The sequence below is a fragment of the Bos mutus genome, chromosome 10 (genome assembly GCF_027580195.1).
Source record: "Bos mutus isolate GX-2022 chromosome 10, NWIPB_WYAK_1.1, whole genome shotgun sequence".
Lineage (NCBI taxonomy): Eukaryota > Metazoa > Chordata > Mammalia > Artiodactyla > Bovidae > Bos > Bos mutus.
Window position 1 is genome coordinate 29721148 of NC_091626.1, and position 18144 is coordinate 29739291.

General features: G+C 36.8%; 1 protein-coding gene across 12 annotated transcripts in view; it reads right to left on the minus strand.

Annotated features, from left to right (window-relative positions):
* Window positions 1-18144, minus strand: part of GPHN (gephyrin) — a 535685-nt gene that overhangs the window by 70701 nt on the left and 446840 nt on the right. For all 12 annotated transcript variants that reach the window (XM_070377686.1, XM_070377689.1, XM_070377688.1 and 9 more), the window contains 2 exons: window positions 17655-17747; window positions 7661-7716 (listed from right to left, as the gene is read on the minus strand). In XM_070377686.1, the coding sequence (XP_070233787.1) occupies window positions 7661-7716; window positions 17655-17747 (149 nt within the window). The remainder of the gene's footprint in view (window positions 1-7660; window positions 7717-17654; window positions 17748-18144) is intronic.

The window sequence follows — 18144 nt, forward strand, 5'->3', positions numbered from 1 at the left end:
TTTTTCACTTTCATAAAAGGAGAGTCTTATTCATTTTGGGAAAATATAATAAAAGTCAAACAGGTACACTTACACCAAAGAGGCTTTCACTTGACTTAAGGTGATGACTATCAGATGTTTTTCTTGGTGCCCTGCTTTCTTTTTGAAGAACTGCCACTTATATTTGCCACTACTCTCTCTCAGTGTGAATTTTCTTAATATATGTAAAGTGATATGACAGTCTTTAAAAAAATGCCATGCAATATGATTTTTATGAATGACAATTATGAAAAACCAGCATGTTGATCATTTGCTGAAGTTCTGATGTTTGAGAAATATTACTTTATTAACCAACATTTTGGTTAAATAAAGGCAAACCAGAAAATTTATTGTTCTTGAAAATCTTTATAAAATATATTAGTGTACCATACAATTAATAATAAAAGTCTAGCAAATATATTTATATAATCTAAAAAAACTGTACATTTAAAAATGGTTAAGATGGTACATTTTATGTTACACATTTTTTACCACATTAAAAAAAAAAAAAGGAATGATTAAGGAAAACTATCCTTCCACTAAATGTACAATCAAAGTAAAACTGGAAATTCATTTGTTAGAAAAGTCTTAAGAAGCTTATTTCTATAATGCTATTGCTGCAAATAATGCAACCAATAGCTAATACTTGTGGAATACTCAGTCTATGCTAGGCTTAGGGTTAAGTGCATTATTATGTTTCAGAATATAAGCCCTATTAAGACAGAAATTTGTTTCATTTTCTGTTTGCCTCTTTAGATCACATCATTATTTTCTATCCTGTGCTGTGGCCTATAGGCTGATCTCTGCGGATTGTTTCAACCAGTTTCCCATCACTCTGGCTTCTGGTTAAGTTCAGTCAGTGGGAGGGGCTAACAAGAGACTCACTGGAGAAAACCCTGATGCTGGGAAAGACCAAGGGCTGGAAGACAAGTGGGTAAGAGAGGACGAAATGGTTGGATGGCATCACTGACTCAATGGACATGAGTTTGAGCAAATTCTGGGAGATAAAGAAAGACAGGGAAGACTGGCATGCTTCCGTCCATGGGGTTGTAAAAACATGGACAGACTTAGTGACTGAACAACAAGAGACTAGAGGGTAGGGGAGAGAGAGAGAAGTACAATTTTTATTCCCCGTGCTGTTTCCCTGCTGGGTTGCAGTTTGGTGATGGCCATGTCATATCTAATAGCATTGATGCCACATTTCCTATTAGGTGACCCTCTCCCATAGCTATCAATCTGCCCAGGTCCAGGTACCACTTTCTCTCTTTGCCCCTTCAGACTTAAAAGTGGGAGTGAAATCTTATTGTTGCTAGCACCTGAATGTTTCACATTCTTTTGTTAGTTTCCTTTAATCCTGTCTATGGAGAAGGCAATGGCACCCCACTCCAGTACTCTGGCCTGGAAAATCCCATGGATGGAAGAGCCTGGTGGGCTACAGTCCATGGGGTCGCTAGGAGTAGGACATGGCTGAGCGACTTCACTTTCACTTTTCACTTTCATGCACTGGAGAAGGAAATGGCAACCCACTCCAGTGTTCTTGCCTGGAGAATCCCAGGGACGGGGGAGCCTGGTGGGCTGCCATCTATGGGGTCACAGAGAGTCAGACACGACTGAAGCGACTTAGCAGCAGCAGCAGCAGCAGCAATCCTGTCTATATCTTCAGTAGAGTACTTGCATTCATCTTTAATCACTCCCTTTGCAGACATATTTATTGCTCTATCATCCCAAAGCCTAGAGAGTATCTGGCACAAAGTTTGCAGTCAATAAGTATTTCCAGAATGAATGAGTAAGCATGCATGATCTCATTATCACAACAACTACATGAAGCATGTAATACTTCTTGGCTTACAATTCCAGTGAGCTCATTAATTTTTTCCAACAAGTCACTGGAGAAAGATTCTTAAGATCAGATCTGGCATTGAGCTACATACTTTATATCCTCTTACTCTGATATTTGAATAAGAGACATTTCAGGTTTATTCAGAAATATTATATTCTAATGTAAACAAATGTTCAAACTACCACAATTGCACTCATCTCACACACTAGCAAAGTAATGCTCAAAATTCTCCAAGCTAGGCTTCAACAGTATGTGAACTGAAAACTTCCAGATGTTCAAGCTGGATTTACAAAAGGCAGAAGAACCAGAGATCAAATTGCTAATGTCTGCTGGATCATAGAAAAAAGCAAAAGAGTTAGAAAAAAACACCTACTTCTGCTTCACTGACTATGCTAAAGCCTTTGACTGTGTGGATCACAAAAAACTGTGGAAAATTCTTAAAGAAATGGGAATACCATATCACCTTACCTGCCTCCTGAGAAACCTGTATGCAGGTCAAAAAGCAACAGTTAGAAACGGACATGAAACAATGAACTGGTTCCAAATTGGGAAAGGAGTACATCAAGGCTGTGTATTGTCACCCTGCTTATTTAACTTATATGCAGAGTACATCTTGTGAAATGCTGGGATGGATGAAGCACAAGCTGGAATCAAGATTGCTGGGAGCAATATCAATAACCTCAGATATGGAGATAACACTACCCTTATGGTAGAAAGCAAAGAGGAACTGAAGAGCCTCTTGATGAAAGTGAAAGAGTAGAGTGAAAAAGCTGGTTTAAAACTCAACATTCAAAAAACGAAGATCATGGGATCTGGTCCCATCACTTAACAGCAAATAGATGGGGAAACAATGGAAACAGTGAGACTTTATTTTCCTGGGCTCCAAAATCACTGCAAATGGTGACTGCAGCCATGAAATTAAAAGATGCTTGCTCCTTGGAAGAAAAGCTATGACAAACCTGAAAGTTGCAGAGTTGTGTCCGACTCTTTGAGTCCCCATGGACTATACAGTCCATGGAATTCTCCAGGACAGAACACTGGATTGGGTGGCTGTTCCCTTTTCTAGGAGATCTTCCCAACCCAGGAATCGAACCCTGCATTGCAGGTAGATTCTTTACCAGCTGTGCTACCAGGATTTGTCTGACAAACCTAGACAGCATATTAAATAAGCAGACATTATTTTGCTAACAAAGGTCTGTATAGTCAAAGGTATGGTTTTTCCAGTAGTCACGTATGGATGTGAGAGGTGGACCATAAAGGAGGCTGAGCACTGAAGAATTGATGCTTTTGAACTGTGGTTTTGGAGAAGACTCTTGAGACACCCTTGGACTGCAAGGAGATCAAACCAGTCACTCCTAAAGGAAATCAATCCTGAATGCTCATTGGAAGAACTGAAGCTGAAGTTGAAGCTCCAATACTTTGGCCACCTGATTCGAAGAGCTGACTCATTAGAAAAGACCCTGATGCTGGGAAAGACTGAAGGCAGGAGGAGAAGGGGACGACAGAGGAGGAGAAGGGGATGACAGAGGATGAGATGGTTAGATGGCATCACTGACTTGACACGAATTTGAACAAGCTCCTGGAGATGGTGAAGGACAGGGAAATCTGGTGTGCTGCAGTCCATGGGGTTGCAAAGAGTCGGACATGACTGAGCAACTGAACAACAACAACACTGTAATTTTCTACCAAGATAATACATAGAATTAAAAAAAAAAAAAGCTTAGGGCCCAATGCATTAATTTGTTTTTTCAGCGCCAGATACTGCTTATTATCTGGTACAATTGTTAATTCACTAAACATGACCATTTTGCAGTGTAGTGATTTTCTTAATGAAAAGTATGAATTTTTTGATATATTTGTTTTTTAGTAGAGGTATTAATGTCAAAACTATCTTACAAGCTTGTGCAATTAAAATATTTAATACATACTTAAAGACTTTTTCCCACTCCAAGTGCCTTTTTGGGAAAGTGAATCCCAAAGTGAGTTTCAGGTAGTTGCTTCTTAAGCTGAAGTGTGTTAGCCTGTAGGCTGCCTCAATTTAGTCTGGATCAACGTACCATACTATGCAAATTTACTTTAAGTTTTAATGTGGTTATACCTGTAATTTTCTCTACTTCTTGGCTTAAACTAAGTCTTAAGAAGTGTTTTTTGGGTAGCTATTAAAAAATTTGGCTCCTATCCCAAAATGGTAATTCTAAGTGCTAGCTGAAGGATTCCTACCAGCTCACTTATATTAAACCCAATGTAAAACATATTCCCAGATATACAAAGATATTTATATATCCACTGAGAGTAGACATAAATTGAACTGAATCAACTGGAAAAACTCTAGCAATACATGAGGTACTTCCTATAGATTGCTAAGAATATTCCTTTTAATTTTTACACTTCGTATACTTTATATTAAGTAAAAACTATCAAAGTCTGGATTTTTCCTTAATAGAGGTATTGAGTTGGAGTTTTTGAACTTTGTCCAAAGATAGCACTTCATAATTGCATAACTGAAAGTGTCCAATGCCATGAAATTAAAAGATGCTTACTCCTTGGAAGGAAAGTTATGATCAACCTAGACAGCATATTAAAAAGCAGAGACATTACTTTGTCAACAAAGGTCCATCTAGTCAAGGCTATGGTTTCTCCAGTGGTCATGTATGGATGTGAGAGTTGGACTATAAAGAAAGCTGAGTGCCGAAGAATTGATGCTTTTGGACTGTGGTGTTGGAGAAGACTCTTGAGAGTCCCTTGGACTGCAAGGAAATCCAACCAGTTCATCCTAAAGGAGATCAGTCCTGGGTGTTCATTGGAAGGACTGATGTTGAGGCTGAAGCTCCAATACTTTGGCTACCTGATGTGAAGAACTGACTCATTTGAAAAGACCCTGATGCTGGGAAAGATTGACGGCAGGAGAAGGGGACGACAGAGGATGGGATAGTTGGATGGCACCACCGACTCAATGGACATGGGTTTGGGTGAACTCCGGGAGTTGGTGATGGACAGGAAGCCTGGCGTGCTGCGGTTCATGGTTGTCGCAAAGAGTTGGATGCGACTGAGTGACTGAACTGATATTGGATGCTAATCAATAGGACCAAATGGTAAGTGACTAAGATCAAGTATTTCATACACCAATAAAGTATGTTGTAAAATAAAAAACTGTCTTAGTGGATGCAGTGGCACCTTAGATCTCAAGCATATGTACTTTCAATAAATGAGCAATTTGGCTTTTTGCAAGATCTCTGAGATTGCTTTAAAGTGTGTATGTGTGTGATACATCCGTTAGAGATAAAACACCTCCCAGGTAATTTGAGGAAAAACCCTGTTTTCCTGTATAGTGTTGATCTTTTTTTCCTATCATACTTTTATGAGAACTTACAAGAAGCTGGCAATTTTTAAATTTCACAACTTTTCTTGGGCTTCTAGTTTTCAGTTGGAAGTCATAACTAGTAATAAAGTTTAAGGGGCCATAAGGTTCTGAACAATCTACTGCCATTGCCTAAGCATACTAGGCTGTGACTACCACACACACCACTAGGTCTTGACTTACACTATACTTTCTGCTTGGGATGGTCCTTTTTCATTTCTGTTTTTGTAAAAACTCTCTTACGCCCAGCTCCAATGTCATTTTCCTAACCTTTCTAGGATGAAATGCTTAACCTCTCTATTGTTTTCCACAGCACATGACTGACAGCATTAGTTTAACACTTAATATATTGTATTATATTTAGTTGTTTATACTCTGTCTCCTCCACTAGATATAAACTGTTCAGAATATTAATCATGTATTAATCTACTTTATATCCCTACCTAGCAGAGTGCTTGGTACAAACTGTAGGTGTGCTTGATAAATGTTGGATAGACTTAACTGAAGATCAGAGAAGTATTCCTTGAATAATTAATATTTTGGAGCTTTGTTAAAAAATGGATGCTTTAGATGTCCACTGTTGATGGATATACATACCAAGAGGTCAAGTAAGTTATAAGATCACTTACTTGATCACTTACTAAGTTATATAAGTTATTTATAAAAAAAAAAAGGGACCCAAGACTAGTTGTTCTTTTTGTTCGGAAAACAGTCATGAAGACTGAAATCAGCCTATGTATAGCATGGATAAGGATCTAATTACTATAGTATTAGGCTCAGCATCAGAGCTCAAGAAGTACATATACTTCTTGGTTGAGGTGAGGGAGCTAGGGTTGCCACCATTAGCATATGATGCTCCTGTATACTTCCTCAACCCCTCTCTATTTTTAGTACATATGGGAGGACATGCTAAGGCGTGGGACATAGCTTTTGCTCAACTGCTCTATTTATTATTTCCTCCTTTATTTTTATACAATGCTTATGAGTGCTTGGTGACAGCAGAAAGGTGTGCTGGTCTTTTTCTGATTCTAGTCAATAAGGAAAGAGCTCTTTTAATTAACTTTCACAGCTCACTAGATTAACATACGCTTCCTACTGAACAAGATGATGCCTACAGTACACTCTAAGTTTGAAACTGTTAGACACTTGTAAACTACAGGTCTAAGATGCAAACTGTTTGTTCCCAAGCTTGTTTGTACCAGTTTGTGGTGATAGCTGCTACTGAATCGTTATTTAAGTAAATATTCCATAAATTGATGATATATGAGGGTAAAAAGAGTTCTATTTTTCCTGAAAAAATTAAGCTAATCTAAGTTCGAAACTGTTAGACACTTGTAAACTACTGGTCTAAGATGCAAACTGTTTGTTCCCAAACTTGTTTGTACCAGTTTGTGGTGATAGCTGCTACTGAATCGTTATTTAAGTAAATATTCCATAAATCGATGATATATGAGGGTAAAAAGAGTTCTATTTTTCCTGAAAAAATTAAGCTAAACCTTTGGAACATCTCATTTAAAAAAGTCTGCTAAAAAAGAACTCCTGTCAAATTAGGTGTAGGTGAAACAACTGTAAAAAGTACTGTAAAAATATAATAAAAATCTAGAAGGAGTCTATACTTAGACACTGTGCAAAGGTCTTTAAAATTTCTTCAACTTTAAAGAAACCAACACTGGAAATCCCATATAATGCCTTGTGGGTATAATAGAAACTCAAATAGTAGACACTGATTAAAAGAAAAGCCTTGAAAAAAAAAAAAGAAAAAAAAGAAAAGCCTTGGCTCTCCATCAGATTAATGACAAATAAATGTTCATTTATTTAAATTTATTTTAAAAGATAATTTGCCATTTGTAACTTATTTCCAATCAAATGACCAATTAGTAGTATCAAAAGCAGTAAGAGGACTTCTATTGTAATATCCACCATAGCCCATTAGTACTTCATTTTTTTTTTTTTTAGTACTTCATTTCTTAATAGAAATATATGTATATCTGTTCTCTGGTTAGCTCCCTAATGAGTAAAATTAATCAAAATGATTAGCAAGAAAGATTAAATAATTTGCTTCTTCTAAGTTTTCCTGTTTATAACATGAGTTGGGGAAAAGTCTGAGAAAACCACTTAGAAATTATAGCTCTATTCAGAACATTAATGTTTATACTAGAAGAAAGATTCATCCAATCACAGGGCTGGAAAATCCTTGTGGGGCATGTCTGTGAGATATACTAATAACACTGTGTCCATGCTGCATATGACTAGATGCACGTTCTTTCCGTTAAGAAAAAATTCATTTGATTCTTTCTCAGGGAAATCATCATTTCATCTCTTTGATGACCCATCTAATCCTTCTCTAAGATTTCCATAAAAACAATGGCAGAAGTTTAGGATTAGACTCTGAAAGTCCATGAAACTAAAATCTTTAGGGCCTTTTTCAGGCCTATGAATCTCACCTGTTCACCAGCTTGGGATTCTCCAATGATGAAACGATCTCCTGGGCCATCAGCAGCTGTAAGATGAACAGAACCAAGAACAATCATCAGAATGCACCTATCGCAAGGAGTAAGAACCTAGTCTTGGAATTCTAAAAGTTGACTCAAATGATTAGGTAAGGCTTCAGGAAATTGGAACACTTTTCTGATCGCCTAGCTTAGAAAAAAGTTTTGTTACTATAATACTAGTTAGATCATTGGTATCCACAACTTACAAGTACCAGTAGAAGTGGTTCTAAATGTGCCCGTTCCTGGTGCCTTGGAGACAGTTTTCTTGTTGTTTCATAATTTCCACTCTTGCACTTTTAAATAGGAAGTTCTTTTAGTCTATCCTCCTAAATAAAAGGGTATGTATGTGTGATGTGTGTGTACACACTCGTGGAGACTTATACATGAAGTGGTAGTGGTTTAGTCGCTAAGTCATGTCTGACTCTTGAGATCCCATGGACTGTAGTCCGCCAGGCTCCTCTGTCCATGGGATTTTCCAGGCAAGAATACTGGAGTGGATTGCCATTTCCTTCTCCAGGGGATCTTCCTGACCCAGGAATTGAACCCAGGTCTCCTGCATTGCAGGCAGATTCTTTACCGACTGAGCTATGAGGGAAGCACGAAGTAGGGCAAGGAGATCCAACCAGTCCATTCTAAAGGAGATCAGTCCTGGATGTTCTTTGGAGGGACTAATGCTAAAGCTGAAACTCCAATACTTTGGCCACCTCATGCAAAGAGCTGACTCACTGGAAAAGACTCTGATGCTGGGAGGGATTGGAGGCAGGAGGAGAAGGGGATGACTGAGGATGAGATGGCTGGATGGCATGACTGACTTGATGGACATGAGTCTGGGTGAACTCCGGGAGTTGGTGATGGACAGGGAGGCCTGGCGTGCTGCAATTCATGGGGTCGCAAAGAGTTGGACACGACTGAGTGACTAAACTGAACCAAACTGATGCTTGAAGGAAATGAGTTACGTAATGAAGTACCTCAGGTAGAAAAGGTTCAGTACCTTTAACAAGTGATAGTGATAGAGCTAGGATTTGAAAACTCACACCCTGAATTTCCAATACAACATTATTTTTTTATGAAGGATCAAAATGCTGCTAAAAAAACAAAATACATAGGCAGTGCTGCATCACAATTTGCACTGACTGCTTATTTTTAAACTGGAAGAAAACACTTTCAGAATTGAGATGGAGAAAACTTCTTATCCAATTTTTTTCTACATACAGTATAGTAATGGCTGGATGAAAAAATACTCCTGAAGATAAATGTATTTAAAAGGGTTTTCTTCACACACAACGCGGATTTCAGACCAATAGTACTGTCAAGGCAATATGTACCTAATGAGTTTTATGATCATGACCATTACCTCCTTGTAACTGGCATACAGCAAGGGTCTGGGGGAACACACACAGCAAAGATAACACTATTTATATGAATATTTTAATCATATTTGCAGCCATGTTTATAAATAATAAAAAGCATTTTCTCTCTTTTAGAGAGGAGATATAAAATTCATTGTTCTTTATGTGACTGCAAAGACGTATTTTTTCTAAAGGCTTATATATAGAATGCTGTTTATAAGTCACTTTTTTTGTATAACTGGCTTTGGTTAACTTAATGTGAAGAGGGACAAAAATTAACATTAGGTGTCTTCTACTTACTATATGTTGTATCTTGTGCTTTTTAGACTTTGTCTCAGTTAATAAACTCTTGGCTTTCTGGTGTTTTTTGGAATCCTACTATATTAATATTTTCAGTGTTTACCTGTAAAAAAGAGACTACTGCAGTTTTCCTGAATGGCATTCTTATTATGCTGCTTTCATGGGTTCCTTTTTCTTTTTAATGAAACAATTTAAAACAGATAGAGAAATCACTGCTTCAACAATTATCAGCATTTTACCAATTTTGTTTCATCTATACCCACACTCAGTATTTTAAAACTAATCATAATTTTCTTACTTTAGAAAATTAAGAAGTCAATTATCTTTCAGAGTTTTGCACTAATTACATCTCAATCTGAATAAACATTTTTATTTTTCTGCTAGAGATATTATCAGCTTTCTGCCTCCCCATAGCAACCTAGACACTTTCTTTTTTTGCCTCTTGAACAAGGGGAAATTAGCATGGTTTTAGAGTAAAAGTTGAATCTGAATCCTGGTTCTGACTATTATTAGCTTTAGGATTTTCAGCAAATTACTAAATTTTTCTCTAAACTTCAGTTTGCTTGTTGATAAAAATGGGAATAACCATACTTTAAAATATGGTTTTAAAATATTTCAAATAACCATACGTTAAAATACCCCTTTTAAGGCTTTTTATTTCTTTCATTTATTCACTGAATTTCTACTGAGTGTCTTCTATGTCATAAGTGTCATACTAGATGCTGGGACAGAGTAGAGAGTAAAACTAGTTGTTGTTGTGTAGTCGCTAAGTTATCTCCAACTCTTTCGCAACCTCATGGAGTGTAGCCCCCCAGGCTCCTCTGTCCATGGGATTTCCCAGGTAAGAAGACTGGAGTGGGTTGCCATTTCCTTCTACAGGGGATCTTCCTGACCCAGGGGTTGAACCTGTGTCTCCTACATTGTAGGCAAATTCTTTATGACTGAGCCACCAGGCAAATGAAGTAAAACTAGATACTGTTTCTATTTTAATGCAGTATCAATTTGTTGCAATGTTTTACACAAATAGAGGTGGGCTTTAAAATCATCTTGTAAGCAATTTTTTAAATGAAAAATAGAAAATATATTTTATCACATATGGTAAAGATGAATATTATTTCAAGAAACTTATTTTGTTTATATATATGCATGCATGTATATTTATATGTATTGTATTTGGTTTGTGATGTATAATGTATTTAGTGCCTGTCTTTTTATGGGTGTGGTGAAACCAAAACTCTTAAAGCCACTGAGATAGTGAGCGAGATAGATTTTAATGTTAATCAAATAGTCACATTAATGAATATACAAATATAAATTAAGAAAACCACTCTAAAGGAAAGGAACACAATTTAATGAGAGCATACACTGAGAGTACCTGAGCTACCCTGGAGGGTCAGGGAAAGCCACCTTGATATACAGGATTTATGATTTGAATATGAAGGATAAATCAGAACTAAGTAGGCAAAAAGTGTGTGTGTGTGTGTGTGTGAGGGAGAAGGAGAGGTGATAAGGGGACAGAGAGAGGAGATGGAAGTGGACATGCTGCATCTGAAGATACTCACCTAAAGGAAACAGTATGTGTAAAGGCTCTGGTTCTTGTCCTCCATCTATCTTATAGTCTAGCTGCTCTCTCAAGTACCGATAATACCAAAATGACTCATATTTCAGCTCCACAACATATGCTACTCCCACTGCTTGGAGTGTCCTTTCCTTCTCCCCGCCTTCTGGTTAAAACTTCTTAGTTTTTAGGACTCAGCTCAAGTGTCACCTTCTCTAGGAAGTCATATCTGACTTCCTTCCCCCTTCTCTTTTGTTTCCCCAGTGTATTCCTGAAGTAACTCTAATTATGGTTTCTTAATGTATTTGTAATCATTTGCTTATTTGTCTCAGGGAAATTCCTGGTACCTGCTGAAAAATAGGTATTCAATAAGTGTTCAATATATGAAGTATTCGCAAGTGAAAGAAATGAATGAGTGTGGCTCCTAAGAATCTTTTTAGAAAAATGAACCCATGAACGAAACAATAAATATTTTCTAATACAAAATGCTGTATTTTGAATGCCTTCCTTTTCCTGATGGTTCATGGTATATTATTTTCTTTAAAATGTGAGTCAACATTTACCATCTTTAGAATGTTTAGAAAGATTGCTCTGATCAATTCCATATAACTTAGGTTATGTCTAACATAGTGCTAAGCTTGTCATTGATGCCCAGTAAATACTTGTTAAAATAAAGAATTGAACTTTGCATTTCCCTAATACTTAGGTAGGAAGTTTGTAAGCTGTCTTGTATGCATTAGTATTGTGCTTTGTAAATTTTCTTAAATAATTTTATAAACATGTATTTTATCTCTTTAGCTAGATAATAAGCTCTTTTGAGGTAGGGATCACTTCCTATATTTCTTTTTTGAAATTGTCTGCTCTTCAGTCCTCCTCTTGTTTTCCTGTTTCCCTCTTCACACATTCTAATACACATACACTCAAAACACTCATCTCAATGTTCTGCACAAGCACTCCAAGCAAATGTCATTATATAATGAGTGGCTAGAGATAACGTGGGGCCAAGATGGTATAGTGTCAGGGAAGCCAACATCTGAAGCAGTCTTTAAGTGAAAGAAGCAAGATGCTTTGTTACCAAGGATGGTACACTAACTGGGGAGAGAATATGTCTCACTTTAACTAGGTTCTTCACTTTCCTCTGAAAATTTCCACCTGGGAACTATGCCTCTCTGTTGTTGGCTAAGGAAGGTTTAGTCAACCAACATTATAGAAAGTCCCTGATACCGATGGAGGAGTCATTTTTACCATTTCCCTTTTAACAGTGCTTCTCAACTCTTAATGTACATAGAAATCACTTAGAGAGCTTGTTAAAATACAGGTTCTGATTCAGTAGGCTGGGATAGGTCCTGAGGTTCTACATTTCTAACAAGCTGATGTTTATGCAGCTGGTTCAGGGACTATCCTTTTTGAGAAGCACAGCACTGTAAGACTGGATGGAATCCAGACAAATTCAGACCAATAGAAAACTTAAATAAAAAAATTAGTGAACTACAACAGAAGTTCTGATTTTATACCAACAAGGCTCATTATTTACTATAAAGGCAGAAAAGTAATGATCAATCTACCTAACTTGTTGATACTTATTTTAAAAACCTATTAAAGAGATATGTAAAAAAATAAAAAGAAAAAGGTTGCCATTTTCAAGATGAATTCTACCAACTTGGGTGGGAGGGGGCAGAAGTGGAGGTACAGTGGCAGATGAATCTAAAGCTTGGAAAGAAAGAAACTAAATAAGCCACAGTATGCCATTAGAAACAATGGATGGATTGCAAGGATTTCTGTAAAGGCTTAGACTCTTTCCACCGCCACCCCCCAGCCTCAATTCTGGCATTTCGGTTAATAGCTTTTCTTTTATGTTTTGCAACTGTATAATTTAATTTGAAGGAAGTGATAAAAGCAATATAAGCCAAATTCTTACAGCAAATGCACTGTGTAAGCAATTTATAAAGCTTAATGCTAGACCCTGAAGCTGCTTCCACCTTTTTAATGTGGAAACACTTTTAGTCTTGTTCACCTCTTTATTTGAAGATATCTGATTATATCATTTGATATAAAATTGATAGCATTAGATAACTATTCAACGTGACAATATACAGAAAATGATCATCCTAAGGCTATTCACCCTAGAATTATCCCTCATTTTAATTTTCTAGTCACGTGGGAGCTCTCTTTGAATCTCTTATAGCTATTCACTTATTTTCAGTAACAAAAGTCTCATTGTTTCCACATTAGGGTTGGATAAATGGAGGCCAGAGAGATAGCATAACTTTCAGAGGTCCTAGGAAGTATCTTCAATGGAGGAATAAGGCAGAGGGACTAAGATTTTGTTTACTCTAACTATGGAACCAAACTAAGACTGGTGGATAGGCAACAGGGTAATAGTATTTCTGTGTATACTAAAATTAACATTATAGAAAGAGTTTGGAGTGGTGGCAAAGGTAGATGACGAGACTAACACGACAGGATCAGTACTTGCTGCACTTATACTGAGGGATTAAATCTGGTGAATTGTTTGGGATTTTAAATCTGCTGCCTGGAAAGCAGGCAAGGAGTAGAACAGATGAATTAGAAGGCATTTCATATACTTTATCATTGTCTTCCAGGAGAAAAATGCCCATATATTGTTAGTATTGGGAAAAGATATATTGTTTCCTTAAATATATTATTTTAAGCTTTTTGGAATTAACTAAAATTAATTATTTCAAATTATCTCTGGGCTCACTTAAGTAGTGCTCCTATATCATAAGGCTCTCTTCTTCATCCAAAGTGTCCTACGGTGGAAGACTAAAGGCTGTCAAGTGAACTGGAGAACCAGCTACGGCCAAATGAGAGAGTCATTTCCTAGGCAGGTTGATAAGGAGTCTAGGGGTCCCCAAGGAGAGAGGGGTCTGGAATTCTCAAGGAGGAAGAAAGGACAAACTTTTTTTTCTTTCTCTACATTCCTTAGGGTTATATAACAATAATGTATCCTGCCTGAGGACAGTCTCTGGATTAAGGCCAGTCTTTGGATTAAACCTTCTGGCTAATTCTGTTATCTTAAAATGTAAATTATGGAGTAGGTCTGGTGAGGTCTTTACAACCTCCAGACATTCTTTGGATTCATTGGAGAGTATATAACTTTATTGCTAACACTAGCAAGGGGGGTACTCTTTCTGCCCCCTTCTGATGCCTATGTCAGAAGCTTTCTCTATCTCCTTTATACTTTAATAAAACTTTACACAAAAGCTCTGAGCAATCAAGCCTCGTCTCTGGCCCCGGATTGAATTCTCCTCCGGGGGCCAAGAATCCCGGTGTATTCGCGTGATTCAACAACAACCTTTCACAAACAGGACTTAACTCGACAAAACAGAAACACTTAAACATGACTTTTGTGACAGAATAAGAAATAGCTCAAAATTAAAAAGGTTATACGGAATTTTAGTATGTACTTTAACCTACTGGGAGGAAGTACATAGATGTTACTAGCAGCTAGACAGTGAGATAATGGGTAATTTTAAAACGTTCTTTTTGATTTTCTATATTTGCATAAGCATGTATTTAATCAGCATGTAAAAAATTTATTAACATAAAGTGCAAAGATTTCTCTTAATTTTCTAGAATTGTTTGCTGCACATGGTTTTTAAAATAATTATTGGCTTGTTTATAATTTTTCCTTTGCCTAAATGATACCTAAACTAATTCTGAAGCATTAAGTCTTTCAAATTGAACATTTTCAAGAGAGTGAACTTGGTATTGAGATATCTTTGCCTTTATTAACAAATTAAGAAGCAATTGTGAGACAATGGGCACCCACATCTCTACAGGAGGCTGTGAATGCATCAAGAAGATGATTAGCTTAATCAGTGTGAAGGGAGAAATAACTCTTCAAAAATATGAATAAAACTATTGTATTGTTTCTAGCTGGTAAATGCTATTTTCATTTTCTCTGCTTATATCTTTCAAATTCACTCCCTCCTCCTCCTGAATGTAGTTTTAGATTTATTAGTTTACATCATCATCGCTTAATTCCTGTCTACTCTATTCTTTCTTATTCTTTAAAAGCTGTTCCTATTTCTTCAGCTACTTGTTACTGTCTTGATTTTTCAACCCACATACCTTAAAGCAAGAGATCCTCCAACTGGTTTGGAGTTTTATCCCACATGTTTCTGAAGGATACTGGCTAATGCTTAGTGATCCAGAGCAAGTTAGGAACCTCTTTACACCTAGAGGGTTAGCAATGTTCACAGGTGCCACGGGTTATTACTGGAAGGCCTAAGGCAAAGGCAGAGGAGAAGAAAAACAGGGAGAATAAAGGGAGTGGGGAGGAAGGAATGGGAGTAAAGGAACACAGGGTGGAGAGAAGAGGTACAGGAAGTAGAGTGGTAGAGAGCCACAACAGCAGCCTCAAGGCTGCTCTTCACCAAAACACCGCCTAGGGTGGTTACAGCACAGAAAAGACTTAGACCATGCCTTTTCGTCCACTGAGAACCTTTGCTGCCTTAATCGTGATGTTGATCATAATTAACCAACCATTCCAACTTTGAAATGTAACCATTTCCACGATGGTTTTCTGTTATATGTTCCATATCTTAGAGAACTAGCAATACTTCACAGGAAAGAAATAATGTGAATTAGCTGCATGGCAGCCTGTCTGTTGAACCTTTTACACTGTGAGATGCCATTTTAAATGTCTCTGTGTGTTTGTGTACATGTGTGAAATAACTAAAAACACCACCACTTTAAAACAATAGATTATGATAGTCTAAACGGTAATTTTATATACACATTTCTTTGATAAGATTCTACAGTTGCAGAAAGGCTCTTTCATTGTTCATGTGGGCTAACTAAAAACACTAAAAGCAATAGTTTTATATTGAGCTTTATGTAAAAATCACAGAACAACATTCTGTTTTGGAATAATTCTGTCTCATATTATTTACCTCCTCACTTTCTCCTACTTTATATTACTGAGTATGTAAAAAAAAAAAAAAAAGACTTTCTTGTCCCTTTGATGTTTCATCTGGTGTAGTTGTTTGTTCTACTCTGGAAGTAAGAATTCTTTTCCATTTCAGAACAATCCAATATGGCTACCAATTGAAAGTTCAGACAGAAGTTTTAGAGGGAATAACAAAGTAGAGTCAATGAGGCTATCAGAATACTAAAATAATTTCTTTCTGAACAATATTCATCTTAATAAACATTATAGAAGAAATGAACTTAGAAAACAAAGGAGGCAATGGGCATTTGTTATTTGTTTTCAGCTGTAATTTAGATAACATCATCGACTCAATGGACATGAACTTGAACAAAGTCGGGAGATAGTCGAGGACAGGGAAGCCTGGCATGTTGCAGTCCATGCGGTTGTAGAGTCATACACAACTTAGTGACTGGACAATGAAAACAACTAATTTAGTGAGATCAAGCTAAGTTAGGTGCATTTAAGACAGCTTCGTGGAAAGAATATACTAGGAGGAATTAACCTCTCCATTGTTTTGTGAGAATAACAGTTCAGATAATGTTATCCTTTTTTCAGAGATGGTTTAAGTAAATATGATTGATAATAATAGGTACTATTATTAAACATTAAAAACATTGAGAGCTTTTTTTTAATGCCAGATACTTTAAGACTTTCTACAGTCCCACTTAGTCCTCACAATAACCTGTTGGGATAAGTATGGTTATAATTATCACAGTTTTATAGACAAGAAAACCAAGGCTCAAAAAGTTGAACTGATGTGCTTAAAGTTACACAGATGGAACTGGTACAAGAGCCCAGATCACTTTCTTTGCTTAAGTCCATAACTTTAACCATTTGTTCTACTGTCTCCAACACAGAAAGATACTCCTAAGAGTTGGTGATGCAACATTGAGGGGATCAGTGAATATATTTAATCACAAGAAAGAGGAAAATATTTTAATGGTTAGATACAGTATAAAAAAAAATTAAAAATGAAGACAGTCAAGTAAGGGACTCCATAAATGATCATTAGAAAGGAACTGGCATTCTTAACAGCTCTGATAAACTGGCAAATGTTTTTAAACATTTCTTCAATGATGTCAGCCAATATAATATAACTGATATTAGTTTCTAAGCAATTCAGTTGCATTTTCATTTTGTGTTTTCTTAAACTGGACTTTAGGGAGGCAAATGATTTTGCTTTTGAGCTTTATGCCATCCCAGGCAATTCTGAAGGCGTGAACTGCTGGTACAATCTGGAGCTTTGGAGCTCTGAAATATAGGACCTTCTAGGGATTTAGAGGTTTCCTTCACACTTGCTTTCTATGAAGCTCTTACTGATGTTTGAATTTAAAGCAAAAGAAAAAAACTGGCCCACTTTATCCCATGGTGGGAGTTTGCCTGTCTTCCCTGGACCTATAGATGTTTTCCACTAGAAAACATTTGGAAAACTTCAGACTAAGACTGTCTGCTACCCGGTATATGTAGAGGCCCAAAGAATTATGGCACAATATCTTTATCAATCTCTACATAGTTATCTGTGAGTAAGAATTTTCAAGTAACTACAGTATTTTCTCTGAAGTTTTACTCAAGATTGTGCCAGAAAATATACAGGTGTAGGTTAATATTGTTATCTGTGTATGAATTTTGACAACAAAGGGGGAAACAGATGTAACAGTCATTAGGTACCTGGGCTGAGTCAAAAATCTAAAAACAGAACACTAAAAACAAAGCAAAACAAGCCAACAAACCCCCCAAAACCAATGTGAGTATGTTGATACTCAAGAAAACTGAAATATTTACCTCGGACAGCATAGCCATCTTTTACTGATGCTGGGAAAGGGGGTAGGTTGTCTTTTGCATATACATCTTGAGCAAGGACTCGCCCCATTCCATCTGTAAGAGAAAAAAAGGAAAATATGGATGTTGAGTGCAGTGGGTTAAATAGGTGGTCCTAAACAAGAAGGACATAAGTACTTGTCTGACAAGGCTTGTATAAGGGCTCAGTCAGACCTCCTTATTTCTATCCCAAGGAATAGGCGACAGAGGGAAGAGATGCCTCCTAGTGTCTGAAATGAAAGATTAGATCAATGAACAGTAACACTTGTAGGGGTTATTTGAATACGAGTAGCTACACAGTTATCAAAGATGTGTTCAAGTTGATGTGTCATAAACCCTTTAACAACTCAAAGATGATTTTCTTTAAAAAGTTCTTAAATAGTCATAGTCATTGACCCAGTAATTTCACTTCTAAGAAAATGGACAAGTCTTCCTGTATGTGTTTATTTAAGAG